This window comes from Lycium ferocissimum, chromosome 1 (genome assembly GCF_029784015.1).
Source record: "Lycium ferocissimum isolate CSIRO_LF1 chromosome 1, AGI_CSIRO_Lferr_CH_V1, whole genome shotgun sequence".
NCBI classification, from domain to species: domain Eukaryota; kingdom Viridiplantae; phylum Streptophyta; class Magnoliopsida; order Solanales; family Solanaceae; genus Lycium; species Lycium ferocissimum.
Window position 1 is genome coordinate 69,737,395 of NC_081342.1, and position 22,338 is coordinate 69,759,732.

Genomic DNA, 22,338 nt, shown 5'->3' on the forward strand with positions numbered 1-22,338 from the left:
GATGAATCAGATATGAAACACAAAAAAAAAGTGATAGTTGAGATGTGTTTTTGACCCTTATCTCTTCTTTTTTTTTCAATTCAAAGTAGTGTGTGTGCGCGCGCGTAGGTCTTGCTAACATACTACATGAAGGTAGTATGTTAGCAAGATACCCATTTTTGCTTTACCCAAAATGTCCCCAATAACACACTAGCAACAAATAAGCTAAAGGGTTTTTTTTGTCTTTTCCGTAATTCAATGTTCTTCCTCCCCTTTAAACCCAGATTTCTCTTAGGAAAAGGAGTCAAAATTAATTTCCTTTGCTGCATGCTTTACAAATTTCAACCCATTTCCTTAGTTTCTTGATGGATTGTAAATTATATTTGTAGACTGAGATTCTTCCAGCAACTAAACTAATACTCTTTCAACTTAAGAGCATAAATTTCCTGGCAAATGTAACTTTGAAATTCTCTGTAACTCCTCCAAGCTCCATTGATACTTAAGAGATTTGAAATCATATATATATATATATATATATATATATATATATATTTTGGCTAGAAAATATAATTGTTTTGGCCCCAAATGTGCAACTTTTTACTGACAAATTTAAGGTTGTCGGCGTATACTTAGCGTACAGACTGCTTATTACACAAATTATAAATTCATTTACACTACATAATGGCCAAAATTTGTAAAAGAATAAAAAATAGGATAATATTTTGTCGTGTGCTTTGTTATGTTGCAGTGTAGTGTAAAAGTCCTATTTTTTATATCCGGATCTCAGATTCAGATTAGTCAGATTGTTAGCTGCAGCACTCTCTACCTTTCAGGCCACGACTCCATCTTTTACACATTTTCAAATACCTCTTTACCTTCAGCCAAAAAATTACTTTCACAGTGATCAGCATCATTTTAGCTTAAAGTTTATTTTAGCAAAACAGAAATGCAAGTACGCAAAAGACCAAACCATCAATATAACCAAAATTTCCTCATTAGATTCCAGTACATCTCAGTTACTTTTAGCATTTACAAACATTCAACCAGGGCAAGATTACAAATGGAGTTGGCATTGTAAATATAATATAAAATCTCAGGTACTATCTTATATGGCTTCAACCAAGCGACAAACCTTTCCCTATCTTAATAGTCCCGCACTCTATATGCAACCAGAAAACAGAACAGCGCTAACGCAGCAAGAAAACGGATGCCCGAAGAAAAGGAATGAGATATTTTCACTTACACGAAAGCTTTTTATTGCTACTCGAAAGGTTATTCCCCTGCTATCACTGGAAGGTAGAAACAGATGGGAGATGAGCAAAACGAACAATGCGGTGCTTAAATGCTCGTAAATTTTTCATTGACTACTCCAAGCAAAACGCTTCGAAAGGCATCCACAAAAAATGATGTTGGGTTACAACCAAACCAATTTAATCAAAACACCAATACCTGCATGTTTATACACCCAATAACTTAAAACTGCTGCAATGACAAACACATCTATCGTCATCATCCACGTAATACTAATACTAAAGAGTATAATTACAAGTCGGTAAGAGCTGAAAGGGTTAGCTGACTTTCGCCTGGACACTGTACAAAAGATATGGTCGCAGATTCAAACAATACTGTACTCCATGCAATGCGCAAGTAACAAGATCCGTGTCCTGAATAACCCACCCTTCCGGCCAACACCACGCCATGTAACCTTTATCTCATGGAGAAATAGTATACCTTCTCTTCAAACAGTACGTAAAACTTCACGAAGATAACATGGGTTATTTCTTCTTTTTCTCAGCACCGGTTGTCCTGCGCTTGGTTTCCTTGAGCAGAGAGGCCTTCCACCACGTCAACCCTCTGACTCGACATTCAAGATTATTGGCAAGGAATATGTCACCAACTGACCTGAATTATTAGCAAACTCTTTTACCTCATCTTAGGTCAGATAATATGGTCACATGTTGACAGCACAAACCAAATTGCTGGATGCAAAACTATAACCCATCATATAAATAACCCTGTGGTCTTCAACTATTGTAATGGAGTTTCTGATTTTGGAAAACCTGGCCTTGTGGCCCTTGCTGCTGTTGAGGTTGGGAACTTTGCATGTTCAATGGTTGCGTGTTGTAGTGCGCAAATGGCTGGGAGTAAAGTGGATTAAGCAAACTCTGAAAAGAAAGGAAACAAATTCAAGTGCCATTCGAAGTAAAAACTCAAATCATCCAAGTCAAATCATCCAAGTCACAATTAGACTAGTTGAAATGAACAAATAGCAAGAAGAAAATATTTTGCAACAAGCGTAAGTCCCCCGTCTTTTGTACCAGTGAGAATCACCTCTGCAATCAGATGCATATTTCCTATTTTGAGCATGTTCAATAATTTAGCCAAATCTCAAGCAGAATTGTTTAACAAATTAACCTGAGACTGAAGCGAATTCACACTGGACATGCCAAAATGATTCTGCGAACCATCATCTTGTGATGGATCATTATATCCAGCTTGAGTAAATAGACCTTGGGATCCATGAGCCATGTAGTCCTGCACATAAATCAAAAGCCCGATAAGCAAAAAGATGCAGTAGATCAGAGAAAAGAAATCATAAGAGACCGTGTCACATAGTTCGTCTATAAAGCGACCCAGTCAGAACATCCAACAGATCAGCCTATCATGTATGATTTTAACTGTGCGACAACTTCCAGACTCATTTTTATATACAAGATTTCCGGGCCTTAAAGAGTGAGCAATTGAAGCCAACAGAGTGAAATTTAGACTAACCTGTGACATGAATTCATTCCCTGAACCAAAACGGGAGTATCCAGATTGTGTATTCTGGTTTAAAAAGTTCCCTGGAAAACCAGCCTGTGCTCCTTGAGTTCCATAATCAACAGCATATCCACCTTGAGAAGCCTAAATGCCAGCACAACAAAGGCCGGTTAATATAGAAAAGAAAACCTATCCTACATAAAATAATTGGTGCAGGGAAAAACAAATAACTACGCATAATTAAGGCAGTGATGTGCAGGCGCAATGAACAAATTACTAGAAAATGTGTAGTACAGGCACCTGTGTAGAGAACTCAGCAACATTATATGGAACATGAGACCCTTGGCTCTTGAAATCATCTCCCACAAAATCCTGATTAGAAAATTTAAGGTAAATATGATAGAATAAACAAATTAGAAAAACAATTTTTTGATGTTTAGAATCAATCACCTGTGACATGCTACCCATAGAAAGTCCATCCCGAAATGACTGGCCTGGTCCTTGGATAGCCATCTATAATTCAGGAAAGAAAAAATGCTGACACTAAATCATTTACTATGTGATCGAATTACGAATAAAAAAACTGAAAGGTTACTAACATTAGAAGCATATCCAGGTTGAGATAAAGGTCCCCCGACAGAAGGCTGACTGTTTGGATTCTCCAATGCAGGAAAGTTGAAGTTAGATCCAAGACTTCCAACTGGTTGCTGGGAGCCTTGATGGTGAGGGAGATGACTACCAATTGGGGCATTGGCATTGCCACGTCCAGCTCCAAAACCCCGGCTACCTGGCTGTGGAACATGAGGAACAGCTCCAACAGGCCCATGGACAGCACCACGAGTAGGAATTGCATATGGTTGTGGAGGGCCTCCATGATAAGGGGGAAAAGGAACCCGAGGCATCGGATAACCAGCAGGATGAACACCGGGTTTCTGAGTACCATTGGGTACACCAGGTGCCATATAGGAACCTACCAAAATTATAAATAAGCAAAAGCAGACAAATACATATATAAATACACTTGAGATTCTAATAATAATAGACATGCTTCTTTCTAGTTTCTCCGAAACCATTTTGAGAAAAGCTCTACAATAAGAAGAAAAGCAAAAGCAGGGTTTCTGACACATTATGAGATGAAACAGAAACATGCTTCAACATAGCAATCCTCAATGGCATACAACATCAAAACAAACAATTCACGGCCAGTGAAGGAAGTTCAAGTTCACCATACCCCTAGGACGACTATTTCGCCTGTCAACACTGGCGCCTGAAGCAGATCCAAAACTGTCACCTGGAACTACTCCAGGTCCACCACCAAAGAAAAGTCTGCGCTCATTGTAGATCTGCAAATGGATGATACAAAAAGCCAACTCAACACTGATGCATAATCATGCACAAGCACAGATATGTAACATTGGAAAAGTATTTAACCAATCAGTACCTTTTTGGGCTTCTGAAATTGAACCATGCTCTGCTTTAAGTTATTCAGAGGACCTTCTACCAAGCACTCATGCTCCTGTAAGAAAAAATCATTAAAGCATGAGGCCATGAGCATCATAAAAGCATCAGACACCTACTGATACATGTACTATATACATTCCTAAGTCTGGAAATAATAATAACAATATTGTCTAACAAACTCAACAAGATATATTAGCCCAAAAGACTAACCACCTAATGTTATGTTAAGTTTACCAGTTTATAACTACTTCGAAGTGCAGAGGCCTAAAGAAGCATTACCAGAGGAGAACAATTTGAAGATTACCTTATAGTGAGTTAACAAGCCATTCCACAAAGGCTGTTTGCTCAAGACTTTAGGATTTCCCAATATAACAATACCATAACGAGCACGGGTAAGAGCAACATTAAGCCTGCGTGGATCATTAAGGAATCCAATGCCCTAAAAGAAATGAGAAAGTAAAAGAAGTCAACAATTTAAGTTTAACCGTGAAAAAAGGGGACATGGTATAATAGAGTAAAGCATATGCAAAAGACAGTCAGATTCACACTGACTAAATATATGAATTATGCAAGTAATTGCTACATATATCAACATTAACGAAACGTCCACCCTACCTCCTGCACCCCGAAATAAATAAAGACATGAAACTTTTGCAAGCGAAGACCCCGGAGTGGGGGAAAGAGGGACGGAAAAAAAGAAGCAGATGTTATGGTTCAGAGGATACATAAATTGACAACAGATCGAAAGAAATCTAAAAATGTTAAAACATTGAGCATCAAAAAGAAGATATATAAACCAACCTGATGTTCATTACTCCTGACACAAGACAAAATAATATAATCCTTTTCCCGCCCTTGAAATGAATCTACACTTGCAACCTGATAATAGAAATACTCAGAGTATGTATTAATAAATCCAAGAAAACCACAATGCCAACGTATTAACTGCTTACCTCAATTTCCTTGTAGAGCTGTTGTCTTAAAGAACCATTTCTTGCCATGTAATTCACAATATATGCACGTTGACCCTCATATGGTGTTATGACGCCAATCTGTGAATATACAAAAATCACATCCTTGCCACAAAATGAAGGTGTCCAGCCTTAAAGATGCAAATAAGAATGTACCTGACTAGGGACTACCCCACTCTTCAGAAATGTAGTCACAATCTTCTCCACATTTGCAGCTTCAGTTCTATTCAGATAGGAGGTTCCACTAGCACTGATCTCCTCTTGTCCCATCTACGGATGAATTACCAAGTATCCAAGTTTGAATATATCAGTCATACCAGGAAAAAATCCTCAAACAATATCGAAGAAACACCAAAATATCTTTCGAGAAATAATCATTAATATCTCCATAATCATCATAGTACAATATCACCCAGGGAGACTGTGACCCAAAAGAGAAATGACAGAATTTTCCATGACTCAAACAAGAACTGTAGATGAATCAGCTAAAACAATCTGAAAATACCTGAACATAGAAGAACATGGGACGGTTGGGTACAGGCCAAGGAAAATCAATCCCTGTTGATTGCCTTTCATTGATGGTTACACCATTTTGAAGTGTACCTTCATAAAAGCTATTTGATGGGAACTCAGACAATGCAGGATGCATACGGTATTGTACCTGGAATTACAAACGAATAGACAACAGAATCAACATTAGTAATGGAAAAATAAGAATTCTGACACTTGCATAGATTTAAAAAATAGCTAAAAAGGGGTACAGTGATCTGAAAGAGGATGTGAGCAGGCAACAACATGAAGTTCAAGGAAACCAACCAAAAAAAAAAACAGAAAGACGAACAAGAGGGGATCAACAAACATAGCTTGGAAGCAATCAAAAGCAGCTAGAATGAGAGATATGGTAACTCAAAAGTCAAAACAGCTCAGACACATAAGCGTTACTAGATAATGACAAGCTTGATATCCAAGTAACATGATGCTACATGAAGCATAGATAAATCATAGAACTTTAAAACTACCATGACTTTTTGGCTGGTCCGACAGAATAGAAGGGTGGGTGGAAGTGGCAGATTGGCGAATACGAGTTAAAATGCCATGAACATCTTCATCAAACCCACCCACCCAGCCCCAAAAAAAGGAAAGCAGTCTCCACAAATCTCCATAGATGACGAGGAACACTTCCAGGCAACTATATGAGAAACAAGAGAATAACGGGGAAAAAGAGAATCTTGAATTTCACTTCAGCCACATCCAACAGACACTCAGATAAATCACCTGTAACCTAATCGGCTTCACCCCTAGAAACACAAGGCGTTCAAATAGAGATTGAGCAAGTCCAGCGCGAGCTGCTTTCTTGCACATAATAACAGGTCCAAGCTGGCAGTGATCACCGACAAAAACAGCCTAGCACAAAACTCATTGTAAGAACCCAACATCGTACTACATTTCAGTATGACATTTTTTATAAGTGAATTTCAACATGATATTAATTGCAATAATGACCTGCTTTGCGCCAAGAACCAAAGGAATGAGACATTCAGGCTCAGTAGCCTGAGTGGATTCATCAATGAGGACCTACCAAGAGGTTTAACAATATAAATGTTAAAACCAGCAAGAAAGCATCCCGAATGGGTACATACGAACAAATATAAGAAATTGAAAAGCTAAAATAGTTAACAAAACCTCAATTTTTCAGTAATAAGGTAAACCAACCTGGCGGAATCTGAAATTAGCCAATCTAGGATCTCCGGCACCAACACATGTGCAACAAATGACATCAGCACTCTGAGCTATTTCCCTCTCTGTTGCTCGCTTCAAAGCTTTATATTTCTTCTCATCACTGCTGGAGAGCTCTCCTGGAAGTCCATTAAATCAAATGACTCTGAATAATGTGCACCCATTCAAAATGGTCTAATAGAGGATATAAAATAAGAAAGAGAAAAAACACAGAGGACTACTTTAAAAATATCCCTAGGTAAATGCTAAATCCCAGTACAAGTGTGGCCAAAGAAAGCAACACCAACCTTGTTCATCCTTCAGTTGCTGTAACTTGTGAAGTTCACTCTTCTCAGATGTGTCAAGATGGCGAACCTGTAAAACAAAAGTTCAAAAAGTCAACACCAAAAAGAGAACGATATATAAATATTTGAGAATACAAAATTTAAAAGTAACCTGGTAGTGAAGGGTTAAATGCTCGACAGGAGAACTGACAGCTTCCCTTGACTTGGCACAGAGCCTGACCACCTGGGGAAAAAAATTCAAATAATGACGGACCTAAAACCACACAAATTAAAGAAAAAGATGATGTTGAATTTTTTTGTTAATTTTTATTATATTTCCAATACTTTTAGACTCCAATGTTCCTTTGCCTTCTGTTTGTGTTCATGGGTGGGACAGGGTCAATTGGGATGGATATAGAAGATTCATTTTATCCTTCAGTTTCCTGACAAACCCGATCCTTCTGAGGATATAAAGAGAACTCTTTTTTTAACTCGTTACCAAAAAGGGGCTGGATTGGGGATGGAGAAGTATATATACTGTCACGAAATGGGAGGACAACAATCCAACATTCTGCCAGATGCTTCCACATAGAAATTAGTGTTTGCATAAATGTGGATTAACTACCAAAATAGTGACTTAGTCAGTTTATGATGTCTTCATCGAGCTTTTTTTCTCTCCTTGGATTGGGGGTGGGAAGGAGATAAAGAAATAGCTGGTGCCTTACCTTCAGACCAGTAGCACTTATCTTCTCTGCTAATTGGTCCACGGCCACGTTACTGGGGGCACAGACCAAAACCTGATGAAAGATAGTTAACAAACGACTAAAAATAACCATTAAATCAAGCAACTAACATCGAGAACAAATATAACAAAAAAGGACTTCAAAGTTACCTGTCCTTGGCCTTGTTTCGCCATGTGATAAACAATGGCGGCAGAGGTGACAGTTTTTCCAGTTCCAGGTGGACCTTGAATTAAACTGATGGGCTTCTGAAGAACACTTTTTACAGCAAAAACCTAGGAAGTGAACATGGAATAATAAGACAACCAGAAGCAATATGACTCCTCTTTTTGAGATCCTCCTTTCACCGGAGGTGGTGGGGGCTTTTTTTTTTTAGGTTCGCTTTTTGGTTTAGGGGGTGGGAAAGGAGCAACTGACTACGGGCACTCTGCTGCATTTTCGCTTAATTGAGCATACTGCCAAATGAGAGGGGGGTTACATGAAAAGAGAGGGCAAAGCAGAACACCTAAATTTTGAAATATGTGGTCCTTGCTATGCGGGATCCACAATGTGACATGCACAAGCACACAACAAGGGTTGATCATTCACTATAATTCTCAAACCTGACCATCATAACATGTTTGATACTAATAACAATTCTCACTATCAAAAAAAAAAAAATCCTGTTCAATAAGGTATCCCTAAAAAGATGTTTGGGAGCATGATCGATATCGAAATTCGAAGCTAATGGAAATATGTTGAACTAACAGATAGAGCACTCAACCTGAGATGCATTAAGCTCTGGAAGACCAGGGGCACCAAAACGCCGCGGAAGTGTATTCCGGACCATCTGCATCTCAACTTCATGACCTAACAGGTGATGGTAAATATACCTGCATGAGAGGCAAAAAGAAAACAAAACTAAATACTCCATCATTAGAAGTTACAAACTTGTTGACCCAAATAAAGTTAATCGTTAAATCCATGAATATGACATTCCATGTACTGCATAAGTTAATTCAAAGTTCCTTTATGATACCAAGACTGGGCAACAAAAGAAAAGATGCATTATCTTAAACATTCAACGGTGACAAAGCTAAAAAAGGAGCAGACATTTCTCTTAAAATAAAATCATCAGCAGCATCACAAATACCTAAAAATGAAGAAAAAAAGAGACAAGCTGATCTGATTTTAGTTAGAATGAACACAAACATTCTCACTCACCCACTGACACTAGTCTCATCCACTGCAAAGGTTTTCATTGCACTCTGCATCCGATCAAAGCTCGTACTCTTCCAAACAAAGTCGACACTAAACCCATGGTTCACATCGACTGGAACCCCCTGATAAGACGGGAATAGTTCAGCAAAGACCCAAAATGCAAACTAACCAATGGTGAAAAAAAGAAAACAGAAAATTACAATGAGACTAGCAATCTAAAATCTAAGTTAGGTACCTGGCTGGCACGAAGTTCAAGCGCAACTTCTTCTTGAGCAGTTAATTTTACCTGAAAATTGAATGGTCAATCAATATCTTCAGTAGAAACTGCAAAAGAAGTCCTAAAAATGCCGGAAGCTTTTGGAGAAGCTCTTTTAAGAATATTTTCCACACTAAGTAAATTTTACATGATGCAGAAAGCCTCTTTCTTTCAAACGAATTTGTCTCTACTTGTTAAGGGTGTTTGTGGTTAGCCAGACTCCATCCAATATTTTACCCTCTTGAAAAGATACGGAGACCAAGACAAAAGGTCCATACCACGTGCCCCACGGATTGCCAAGCTGGATGAGCTGCATCCCCAGAATATCGTAGCCTTAGCTCATCACCAGGTACAAGACGCAACTCATTATCTTCCTAAAAAACAGCAGACTATCTTCAGTTCAGGTAGGTAAAGACTAAAAAAAGCTCCCATGCCATAATTTAATGGTAAATGACAACAATAAGCTCTATAACAGTCCAAGAGTCTAGAAGAATCACAGTAGAAGAAAATAACAAGGAAATACCTTTGGGAACACAAAATACGCAACGCGCTTCTTGTTGAGACCAATATCCCATCGAATAGTAAGATTGTCTTTACTTTGAGACTCTTTCATCATCTACGAAACAGAAACCAAAATTCCAAAGCTTGTAAGTTACCCTAAACACTAGTATGAACTCAACTCAAAGGCCAAAAAAACAAGATGAGCAAATTAACTTGACAAGGGAAAGTATCACATCTTTGCTCAAGAGCTACACAGAGAGCAGCAACTTGGCATGCCTTAGTTCAATTGTCACGGAGATTAAGAATCAAGAAGAAAAAGACAATCAAGTGAAAATGCAATTGTCCTCGTTAATTCAGCACTTCTACGGACAACTCACTATCAGGTAAACTTAGGATAGAGCCAGTATCCTAAACCCACTATCGAAAAGCAAAGGTGAGAAGAAGCATGCAGCGTTAGAGGAAAATACATGATATCACAGGATGCAACAAAAAGCTAAGAAAATAAAATAGGATAGAGCTAGTATTCTTTGACACACACAGGCTTCACCATCTAAAATCATCTTAAGAATCTGACATACCTTATCATAGTCAGCTTCGAGCTTGATCAACGGTGCAAATATGTTTTGATACTACATTAGAAAAGTCAAGGCAAACTTAGTTAAAATATCAATACAGAGGCAACCACAACTACACAATATAGTAATTCCTGCAAGCATCTATTACAAATGAAAGGTAAAGGGGATAACACAATAGTATCATCCAGCGAGAACCTGATAGGCATCTTCATACTTCAAGGCAACAGGCTGAGGCTCATCATCCACACCAGGCTTCTCAAGATCTTCCAGGGTAGCATCAGGATTTGACTTCCACAATTCTTCTACTTTGTTGATTTGTTGAGCACTGATCTGGCGCGCCCTCAACTGTTCTTGCTCAGTGGGGACCTGCAACACTCCGCACATCACAAAAACAGGACAGAAAACAAAAACGAAAAGGATCAGAAGAGAAGAATAAGAAAGCGAATCCGGACCTTAACAAGCCACTGCAAAAAGCACCTGTCATCAATGAGCGGGCACCACTGACTCAGGTCCCAGTTCATATCCTTCAATGCATTAACACTTAGACAAGGTTCCCTACAGAGGAGAACAACGACGCTCTCTGTCTTGGCAGAAATGAAGCCAAGAAGAAAGACATTTCGGCATCCACAATTGTAGCACTCTAGAATTGTTTCTCCAAGTGGACTATCTTTATGAAGACACACCTCCTTGTGTTTTGCTCGCACCTATTAGGAAAAGTGAGAAGATACAACGCCAACAAAAAAAACTCAATAAATGCCTTGTTTCTGGAGAGAAAATAATAGGCATGCCAATTGTAGGAAAAGCCAAGATGAATATATAACTTTCCAATATAAATTCATTAATAGTAAGTGGCTTCATCGCACTGCCTAGACAGGTGATACAAACAAAATATAACATGCATCTAAGATTCCATATTTCGTTAGCAAATACCAACAGTGGACATTGGACATCCCAAAATGCAGTATCAACTAGAGACAATTCACACCCTTATCAACTAAGAAAGGATGATGCTTTTGATTTTCTCCTTGATAAACATATAGACAAGTGTATCCAGTATCTGTACTATTGGTGTAAGGAGGGCCTGTTAGAGGATATGGATCAATATCTTGATTTCCTAGAGTTTTTAGGGAGAAGCATGTAATGGTTGATTGGTCTGAGTTCTTCTTTCTGTTGTAATTTCTGTGCCAGCTTGGTACGTCATTAATAAAATTTACCGTACCTTTATCAAAAAAAAAAAATATATATATATATATATATGGACAATTTCACTTTCAGCTTCTCCCACATGCATAAATGAGGAATTACAGTGGAAATGAGAGTTGCACGAGTCAGACAAAACCTTTTTTTATTAGGATAAGTGTTCATTTTATCTAAGAGATCCCCAGCACTAAAGGGGGCTGGAAATATACATTAGTTACAAAAGCAGAAAAATCTCAGTTCATTCACTAAACTTATAATGTGCTGAGGAAATCTAGCATTTCACCTAGATAATGTACATCCACACCATACTACAGAACCAAAGAAGAATAAGTGGACAAGAAAGTTTACGTTCCCTGGTATAACTTCTTCTTTTTTTTAATAATTAACCATAAATTAACAGAAAGTTTCAGATTTAACTATTTATGACAGATAGAGAGAGGTCTGCATAACTAATAGGTAGAAAAGAGGGAGAGAAGGGGGGGGGGGGGGGGGGGGGGGGGGGTTGTAGAGAGATCTAAAAAACCAACGAAATCATATTCCACAGCTTGACCATCCATCACCAGATGAAACGAAAGACTATACTCGGCAAAAAACCTTGTTGTAAAACACACACAAGCAAATGGAAGGAGATCCTAGCAGTTAATAATAAGCTTGATTTCAAAAATTTAGAACTCCGAGGAAACTCCTCCTGTTAAAATAGCCGTGAGGCTAGTAGTAAATCTACTATAATCATTTTTTCATAACTCCCACCACACACTTGTGATTATCCTTATCCTGATAACCAAATTCTGGTAACCTACCTTTATTTTATTTTCTGCATACATAGCATCCGATGCATCGTATTACTAAAGATAGACTAACAGAAGATCTGAAAAAATAGACAAAATAAAGTTTCCAACAGTAACCGCCTACTACTAAAATCCACATCAAGTATAATGAAACAGAATAAAGACTAATTGGCTAGTCGTGTAATGATCACTAGGTCAAAGACAGTTAAGCTTCACCTACTTCACTTTTCTGGTGCTATCCTGTACCCCGTACCCTACTTTGTAGGTTCACCCTTCAAATTGCTGATGTGTGACATTATGTAACGACTGAAAACGATACAACTTATCCAAACATTTGTATCCATCACAACAATACAGTACGCTACAATACAACACAACACATTACAATATAATACATACATTATGACATAGTAAGTACTAATATGTAACAACTGGCCAAACAGAGTGTTACATAGCAGGTGATTAACAAGAGTAATACTACCACTACTAGTATAGAAGAACAAACGAGACAAGAGGGACATTCATTAATCCAGAAGAATCGGAATAAGCTAAAACACACATATCTCCTTTACATACGAGGAAAAGAGAACAACTGATAGTTGGAATGTGATAACTCGCAAAAAAAAAAAGATAGTTCAGGTGTGTTTTTAACATTAATTCAAATCAATGTAAGTTTAAAACGCACATATCTCCTCTAAAAATATGTTATCTTTGATGGTAATTTGACTACTTATAAAACTATATTCACATCAGTTATGAAGTAACAGTACAAAATTAACATATCACATGAGTAGTTTTAACTGAAGAATCAGTTACTAATTAACAGTTAAAAATCAGAATTCCTCTTACATACTAGGTGATTAACAATACAGTCTATCCAAAAGTAGTATCATCAAAACAATACAGTACGATACAATCTATCCAAAAGTTATACTCCCTCCGTCCCAATTTATGGGGCACTGTTTGACTTGACACAAAGTTTAAGAAGGAAAGACTTTAAAATTTGTGGTCTAAAACGATCCTTAGATATTTGTGTGGCTATAAATCATTTCATTAAGGGTAAAATGGAAATTTTAAAGTTAAATTGTTTACAATTATAGAAAGGTGACATTCTTTTTGGGACAGACTTAAAAGGAAAGGGTGCGTATAAATTGGGATACAGTACGATACAATACAGCACAATACAATATAATACAATACATTATCTTTATTTATTATCTAATAATCTCATTTTATCTTTTACCCAACATTTTTATAGTAGCTCTACCTCGTACCCTACTTATCTTGTAGGTTTATGCTTCAAATTTTTGATGTGTGACATTATGTAACGACGTCAAAAGATACAATCGGTCCAAACATTGTATTCATCACAATAATATAGTACGATACAATACGACACAATACAATATAATACATCCATTATGAAATAATAAGTACTAATATGTAACAACCATCCAAACAGTGTTTAACATACCAGGTGATTAACGATATAGGAGCCGAAAGTATTCCCCCCTTGAATTACAAAACCACTTTTCGACAAGACGGCACATTACTTATTATCTAATAATCCTATTTTATCCTTTATCCTACTTCTATATAAGCTTTACCTGGTACCCTACTTTACCTATAGGTTTATCCTTCAAAATTGTTGATGTGTGACATTATGTAAAAACGAAAAACGATACAATCTATCCAAATACTGTACTTTTCACAACAATACAGTACGATACAATACAGCACAATACGATACATTATGAAATAGTAAGTAGTAATATGTAACAACCATCCAAACAGAGTGTGGCTATAAATCATTTCATTAAGGGTGACCAGGGAAATTTAAAGTTTAATTGTTTCTAATTATAGAAAGGTGACATTCTTTTCGGGACAGACTAAAAAGAAAAGGATGCCAGATAAATTGGGACAGAGGGAGTATCATCAAAGCAATACAATATGATACAATACAGCACAACAACAACATAGCCAGTGTAATCCCACAAAGTAGGGTCTGGGAAACCTTGAAAGGTCGAGAGGTTGTACGATACAATACAATATAGCACAATAGAGTAGGATACAAAACAGTACGATACAATACAGCACAACAACAACAACAACATAGCCAGTGTAATCCCACAAAGTGGGGGTCTGGGAAGGGTAGTGTGTATGCAGACCTTACCCCTACCTTGAAACGATACAATACAGCACAATACAGTACGATACAATACAGCACAATACAATATAATATAATACGATACATTATGAAATAACAAGAGGGGTTACAACATATACCAGGTGATTAACGATATGCGAACCGGAAGTATTCCCTCTAGAATTACAAAACCATTTACGACAAGACGGGACGTTACACCTAACAACACAAGCAGGATTCGTCACTCCACAATACTTACAAGCATGCTCAAAACCCTCAAAACCCACATCATCACCACCACCAACATTCTCTTCAAAATTCAACCCACTCATCCCCGCCACCAACACATCCGCCGCCGGCGCGTGAGCGCGTGGTTTCGACGGCGGCGGCGCGTCGGCGGAGGACTGTGGCGGCGCTTCCGAAGGTGTAGGCCACGCGCCGGTAATTGGCTGTGAAAGCTCTTGAAAATCAGGGTAATTGAAGTGTTGTTGTTCTTCTTCAACTTCAAGGAATGTGTATGCGTCGTTGTTGGGTTGAGAATCCATTTTATTAGTATAAATAAATTGGAAATGAATAATATAACTTAGGGTTTATGTGAATTGAATGTATAATTTTTGATTTGGAAGTGTGATTTTTGGTAGTGTTGTTGGAATTTTAGGGTTTGGAAAAAATGGGGAAAGTTAGGGTTGGAAGAAAGGTATGATGAATATTGAATATTCTGTTTTAAGGAAAAAAATTAAATTAGATGTACAAAAAAGTCATTTACTTAACTTTTTACAGTAGTGTATTATATTTAATCGGGTGGTTAATATATTTTGTTTCAAGGAAAAAAAAGTTAAATTTTTAACTTTTTACGGGTATCATTTTAACCATGGGTTAAGGTATTTTGTTTTAAGGTACAAAAATTAAATTTAACAAAACATCATTCATTTTTGTTCAACTTTATGTAGTATTATTTGATCATGGTTAATTATGTCGTATTTGTATGCTTAAAATAAATAAAAATAGAAGTTTTAATACTTATTCACCCACAACTATATAAATATAATATCATCGCCATTTTCTTGAAATAACAAATTGCAAATATTAGAGTACGACACTTTTAAGATTATATAGGATTAATCCAACATCAAAAGAATAAGAATAAAAGAGATAAATCCATTCACCTTAACCCGTGAATAATGTTTATTTTAAAATTAAATTAATTGAATTTGGACGTAATATATCATCTTGTTGTTTATATTTATTTGAAATTTTTTTTCTTTGTTGTTCTAAAAGAATCAACATTTACAAACTAATTACTCCATATTTGCACTTGTGTCGGATATTCTTACCTGGTCCTATTGGATAAAAAACAATCCCTTTACTTATGAGGTTAGTAAAAAGTAATTTTTGATGTTTACGCATTATTAGTTTATATGTAAAATTATTTGAAAGTTGAGTGTCACATGAGATATGAACTAATTGTTGATCAACTATAACTTGCACATCTGACACGATATTAACTGTCGACCGCCAACGACTCTACATTTTGTATTATTATTCCTTGAGCACGAGCAAAAGCATCTATATATAGACATCTTGTCTTCATGAGTTCTTACATGTAAGAGAGCATGATAATTGATGAGAGTAGACATCCTTTCTTCATGAGCCCTACATATAAGGGAGCCTGATAATTAATGTGAGTGACAATTAGTAAAACGCTTAAATACTAACAAAAATTGTTGTTATTATCGTGGAGTTTAACAATATGTATAGTTGTTCTCACTCATGATTGCATTTCTATTTTGTTTCTTAATATCTCATACGGTTGAAAATTTGTGTCCTCTTGCTCACTTCTTGTTAATTCGATTATTGAACTTAAAGAGAATGGCAACAACCTTTCTTTCTTTATAATCAGAGTGTGTTGACCTAACAACTCAAAGAGAATCGCGACAAATTAACTCTCGAAAAGCGACATAACAACTCTTGAAAATCAGGTAATTGAAGTGTTGTTCTTCTTCAACTTCAAGGAATGTGTATGCGTCGTTGTTGGGTTGAGAATCCATTTTATTAGTACAAATAAATTGGAAATGAATAATATAACTTAGGGTTTATGTGAATTGAATGTATAATGATTTTTTTTTTTTTTTATTTGGAAGTGTGATTTTTGGTAGTATTGTTGGAATTTTAGGGTTTGGAAAAATGGGGAAAGTTAAGGTTGGGTGAAAGATGTCGAGAGAGAAGACATTCTGTTTTAAGGAAAAAATTAAGTTAGATGTACCAAAAACGTCATTATATTTTATTTTACTTTTTGCAGATATATTCTGTTTCAAGGTTAAAAAAAAAAAATCACTCCCTCCCCGTTTAGTTTTACTGTCACGTTTCGCTTTTCGAGAGTTAATTTGATTAATTTATTATTATAAATTTAAATATTTGAAAACTATATGAAAAATAATATAAGTTGCGATTCTTTTCATATTAATATGATGAAATTATACATCTTCAAAATGTTAGTCAAAGTCTATGTAATTTGATTTTCGAAACACGAAATGTGATAAGTAAGAAATGAACCGAGGGAGTAAATGTGCCGAAAAGTCATTCTTATTTATTTGACTTTTTACGGTATTAATTTAATTATTATGATTAATATATTCTGTTTTAATAAAAAAAAAAATCCAGATCTTCATTCTATTTTATGTAACTTTTTACAGTATTATTTGATCATGGTTAATTAAGCCGTATTTGTATACTTAAAAAATGATAAAGATAGAAGTTTTAATACTTATTCACCTGCTTTGTATAAATATGATATCATCGTCATTGTTCTTAAATGTCACAAATTGCAAAATATTAAAATAAAACAGTTTAAAATTTTAAAGGATCAGTCCATATCAAAAGAAGAAGGATAAAAGATAAATTGCTCGTCTTCATGCGTGATTAATTTTTATTTTTAAACTAAATTAATTGAATGTGGTGTAACGTATTATTTTACCATATTTATTTGGAGCTATCTTCTTTTGTTCGTTCTATAAGAATTGGCATAATTTACAGTTAGAAACTAATTATTCCATATTTGCATTTTGTATCTTACATTCTGACTTGGGCCTATTGGATACAAAAATCCCTCTGCTTCTGAGGTTAATACTAAAGTAATATTTTCGATATTTACACATTATTAGTTTATACATAAAATTATTTAAAAGTTGAGTGTCACGTGAGATAAGAACTAATTGATATTATTATTGTTCCTTTAGCACGAGAAGAAGCATTTATGTACAGACATCCTTTCTTCATGAGTCGTTACATGTAAGAGAGCATGATAATTGATGAGAGTGACAATTTGCCTTATGCTTAAATACCAATTGAAATTGTTGTTATTATCATGGAGTTCACTTTTATTCTCACTCATGATTGCATTTCCATTTTGTTTCTTAATACCTCCCGTGGTTGAAAATTTGTGCACTGCAATAAGAAAACGGTGCTCTCTTGATCACTTCTTGTTAATTGGATTATTGAACTCAAAGAGAATAATCAGTGTGTTGAAATAAGTATTCAAAGATAATCACAATAACTTTATTTTCTTTTTTGACAATCCTGATTTACTAACCAAACTGTTAGATGTCTGATAAAATTGAATAGGGAAAAAAGAAAAGGAAGAAAAAATAGTAGAGAAAGCTAGAGAAAGCAGCATATACAGCTAGTTGAATAATTGATTTGTTTTATTTCTTCTTTGAATAATGAGAGATCTGCTTCAACAAGTTCCCATTCATGGTGTTTACATTAACCCTATGAGTACCCGAAAATGTGTCTTTCGCGTACACTTTTATCGCTAAACAGGGTTAATCAGTACTGTGCACTTTCACCTCAATCTCTCAATTAGCCCTAGTAAAATCAATATGGTTTAGTGTAAACATCGAATATGAATAAGTTATTTTCTTCGATCTTTGCCTCATGCTGTGGTCTTCTTGGTACCAGATATCTTGTCAATCTCCTCAAGTCTTTGCCCATAACTTTGGATCTTCATAATCTCTAATAAGAAAAACAGGCTTTGCTTCCATAAGTAACTCACATGGATTTCGGTTAGCCAAGCCAACAACTGACATCCCTGCTGCCACTCCAGCTTTTATTCCTGAGACAGAATCCTACCCATGGAACAAACAAATAATAAGTTTTATAAGATGATGTCTAGGTTAATTTCATGGATGACCATGAAACTTTCGGAATACAAGTAAGAAAGTCATAGAGCTACAACAGAAAAAAAAAATAACTCAGTTATGCTAAATCCAACCCCAAAAAAACACAAGTAGATTGCACCCCTTGGGTAGCTTAGTGATCAATGAAGTAGGTTGGGAACCATGAGGTCTCAGGTTCAAAATCCAGTATAGGTAAAAGCACTAGGTTATTATGTACGAGTCCTGATGGACAGAGCTACTCGGTACATGTGATGGTAGGAGGTAGCAAGTACTCCATAGAATTATTCGAGGCGCGCAAGTTGGCACGGACACCGCGATTATAACAAAAAAAACCCAAGTAGATTGCCAGATATAAAAGATTGCCATGTACGTATAGTCATGCAACCAACTAACTTTACATGCTATTCATGCCAAAACTTTAAACAAACTCATTTTTTGTCCTAAGAACCTAATATCCGATGTCGTTCACTATGCGACACATGATCATTAGTTTACATTGGGTGTGTTGTTGTTGTAGTTAAAAATTAGGTTTTTATTTTTTTAGTGGTGCCATGCAGGTATTTTGTGATGTGGTAGCCTACTTGTGTTTCCCGAAACTTTTGGGTGAAGCGTCCGTTTGAAGTGGTGAAGGCCTATGCTACAGTAAGAAAAAAAGCACGCTGAGGTTAAGAAATTTCCAGCTTGCTTCTCTTGCAGTCTCAATCAACCTTGTTCTGGGATACTGTGTGTAATATATAAACATAGTTGAGTAATTTTTACATTACAAAAATTACTTCTATGAGTTTGGTGCGACAAACTGAAAGTTGGATGATTGTCCATGAAATTACTCCGATGACACTGTGAGGAAACCAGGAGGTCAAAACAGAAATTGTACCTCATATACAAATGTGTGATCCTTTGATACATTCAGCACTTCAAGGGCCTTCAAATAGGGATCAGGATATGGTTTTGCATGCTTGCATTCACTTCCAAGAATAACTGCGTCAAAGAAATTAGCAAGGCCGAGTTGATTTATACATAGTTCAGCATTAGCTCTAGGCGCATTGGTAACTGCAGCTCGTTTCAAACCACAATCTTCAATCCACTTTCTCATCTTATAGAGACCATTTAGAGGTTTCAATTGTGCTTTTGCCATCCTATGTCGTCCATCCAAAAAGGATATGAGATTGGCATAATGATATTGAAATTATAGTAAAGTTGCATAACACTAACTGAAACGGTACTTTAAGTTATATACTCAGTCAGACCTATCTATAACAATCATCATCTACAGTAAAATTTCACTATAATAGTCAAATTTTTCTGGAACCTTCATGTTATGTTATGTTATGTTATGTTATACTATATGTTTCTATCATAATATTTCGCTATAGTAGCCAAAGATATTCAGAAGAACGACGTTGATATAGATAGGTTTGACTGTATACACTAAAGAACAAATCTTCTCATATAGAGCCCTTCTTGAACGGATATATTGCTATTAGAAAATAGAACATGTTGTAGAAGTCTTTTGCTAAAGATTTTCAAGTTACACTATGGTTATTCAAGGATCCTTTCATGCATTCTACAGGTATCAAGGAAAACTAATTCTGGTATCAATGAAAACTAATTCTAACTTCAAAAAGGCCACTTCTTTTGATTAAAAATGGAAAATTTTACCTTGCCGGATTTTGGCAATGTCATTTTTCCCTATGCTTTCACATGGAAAGGATCCGATGTTTTGCACAATTAGTGTAGTTAAATCTATTATAACAAGTTAGTTACCATTTTTAGTAAGTTGCCAGCTGGAGATTTAATTGTAATTGCCTTATAAATGACTTGATTATGTAAATATTTTTAACACTATCAGCACATAGAACTGAACTTAAACTAATTGAAAAGACAAGGTATGGGAGGGAAGTTAGAAACCTTCTAAACAAAGCTTCCTTGTCATCCAAGAACTTTACACCCTTTTCATGATCATTAGGGAAAAGTACAGAGACAAGATCATCATTATGTTTCCCAGATATTGTCTTGACAAACCATTCCTCATCAACTGGTACTCCCCCATTGTAGCCTATCTGTTGATAACAACAACAACAACGCCTCAGTTCCAAACAAGTTGAGGTCAGCCTATCTGTTGAAATTTAACACAAATTGCAACGGGAATGAAAATCATGCTTCTTATTCTTCTTTTCCACCTCTCCCCCCCCCCCCCCCGCACCTCCATTGATAATTGATGTTGCTTTTTATCTATAGGAAATAAATCATAATAGTTGGTACGTACCTCCAGAAGCATTTCACGGAATGCATGGTAGTGAAATGGATCTGAATCACATAAAGTTCCATCAATGTCAAATAGTACCGCTTGAAGGGGAGCAAGACTTGCTAGAGAGGAAGAACTGCTAATTCAGACAAAATATAGCAGAAATTAGCCATGCTCTGTTGGTCTCCTATCAGAGAAGAAGCTCAAAAAAATGTCACGATAATTCGACGCAGTGCAAAATTCGTTTGTTTGAGTTTCCTCAAAGTATAACTGTCTCAAGTCCAAAAAAAAGAGGACAGTTCCAATAGGTTGACGGTCAAAGTAAACATAGTCAAATTATGATGAATCCTTTGAGAACTGAACTGGTTGGAATACAAACTCCACTATTTGAGTTTCTCAAATTATAATCGGTTTTAAACTCAGAAAAATAAGAAGGGTTTCAATAGATTAATGGTCAAAGTAAACATAATGAATCCTTTGAAGACTCAATTCATTGGAATGTGCCTACCTATTTTTTTTATTTATTCTTCCGGCTATAGGAAAGAGTCGTCAAAATTACTATATGGGAGAAAACAAGACGACCAAAACCTATGGTATAAAAGATAGTAAGCATTTTACAAAATCCATGTGCGGAAATGATGAGAAATAATTGAGATACATCAATTAGATTCAACAAATCAATATTCCAAGGCGTTGCATGGGCAGAGAAGTCAAATTTTATTAAAATTTTCCAAATGGTCAGTAGGAGGTGATGATTGCAACCATGCGACAAGGGAATGGATCTCAATTTACATTGTAATCAAATGAAATGTTGCAAGAAGATAACAGCCACATCAAAATGTGGTTAACACATAAGTTATCCCTTAAATATAAGCAAAAATGAGGACCAAAAAATTAACCTTTCCTTAGAGTTTTCCCCAGCAGAAGTGGTCATCCTATTTTAAATATAAGAAATTGTTAAGAGTTGTGTAACCTTAGATGAACCAACCTCTGCTTGGAAAACTGCCTCGAGGATTGGCTTAAACTTGAAACTGCCTCAAAAGCATAAAGACACAAAACAAAACAAAACAAAAAATGATGGAGAATAATATGGTGAAAAATGAGGGGTAGAGAAGCTTCAAAATCATCAAAAATACTCAGCACAAAAAAATAGCATAGAGGTACCCATTGTTGGACCCTGAAAAATGGCAAAAAAGAAGGGACTTACCTCTGATTTTGTAACCAACATCCTTTACAAATTAGTATCTTATTTTGAAAACTACAAATTAGTATCTCGTTGGACAGTTTTATTTTGGATAATTGGAATTCTTTTGTCATTGTAATATGTACCTCAGGATATTT

General features: G+C 35.9%; 1 protein-coding gene and 1 pseudogene across 1 annotated transcript; both read right to left on the reverse strand.

Annotated features, from left to right (window-relative positions):
* Positions 1–1,309: 1,309 nt before the first annotated feature.
* LOC132058918 (regulator of nonsense transcripts 1 homolog) lies at positions 1,310–15,219 on the reverse strand. Its single transcript, XM_059451342.1, has 29 exons — positions 14,718–15,219; positions 10,896–11,147; positions 10,639–10,809; positions 10,447–10,497; positions 9,891–9,983; positions 9,646–9,741; positions 9,347–9,397; positions 9,115–9,233; positions 8,675–8,783; positions 8,064–8,186; positions 7,897–7,968; positions 7,344–7,415; positions 7,196–7,262; positions 6,885–7,027; positions 6,675–6,746; positions 6,447–6,575; positions 5,677–5,832; positions 5,328–5,441; positions 5,154–5,252; positions 5,002–5,079; positions 4,505–4,639; positions 4,181–4,255; positions 3,971–4,082; positions 3,339–3,709; positions 3,190–3,252; positions 3,040–3,111; positions 2,752–2,883; positions 2,395–2,514; positions 1,310–2,144 (listed from the first exon to the last, which is right to left on the reverse strand). Exons 1-29 carry the CDS (start codon positions 15,120–15,122, stop codon positions 2,004–2,006), a joined length of 3,693 nt encoding a protein of 1,230 aa, XP_059307325.1. The 5' UTR covers positions 15,123–15,219; the 3' UTR covers positions 1,310–2,003.
* Positions 15,220–18,256: 3,037 nt separating this feature from the next.
* On the reverse strand, positions 18,257–22,106 carry LOC132031018 (haloacid dehalogenase-like hydrolase domain-containing protein Sgpp; annotated as a pseudogene).
* Positions 22,107–22,338: the final 232 nt, after the last annotated feature.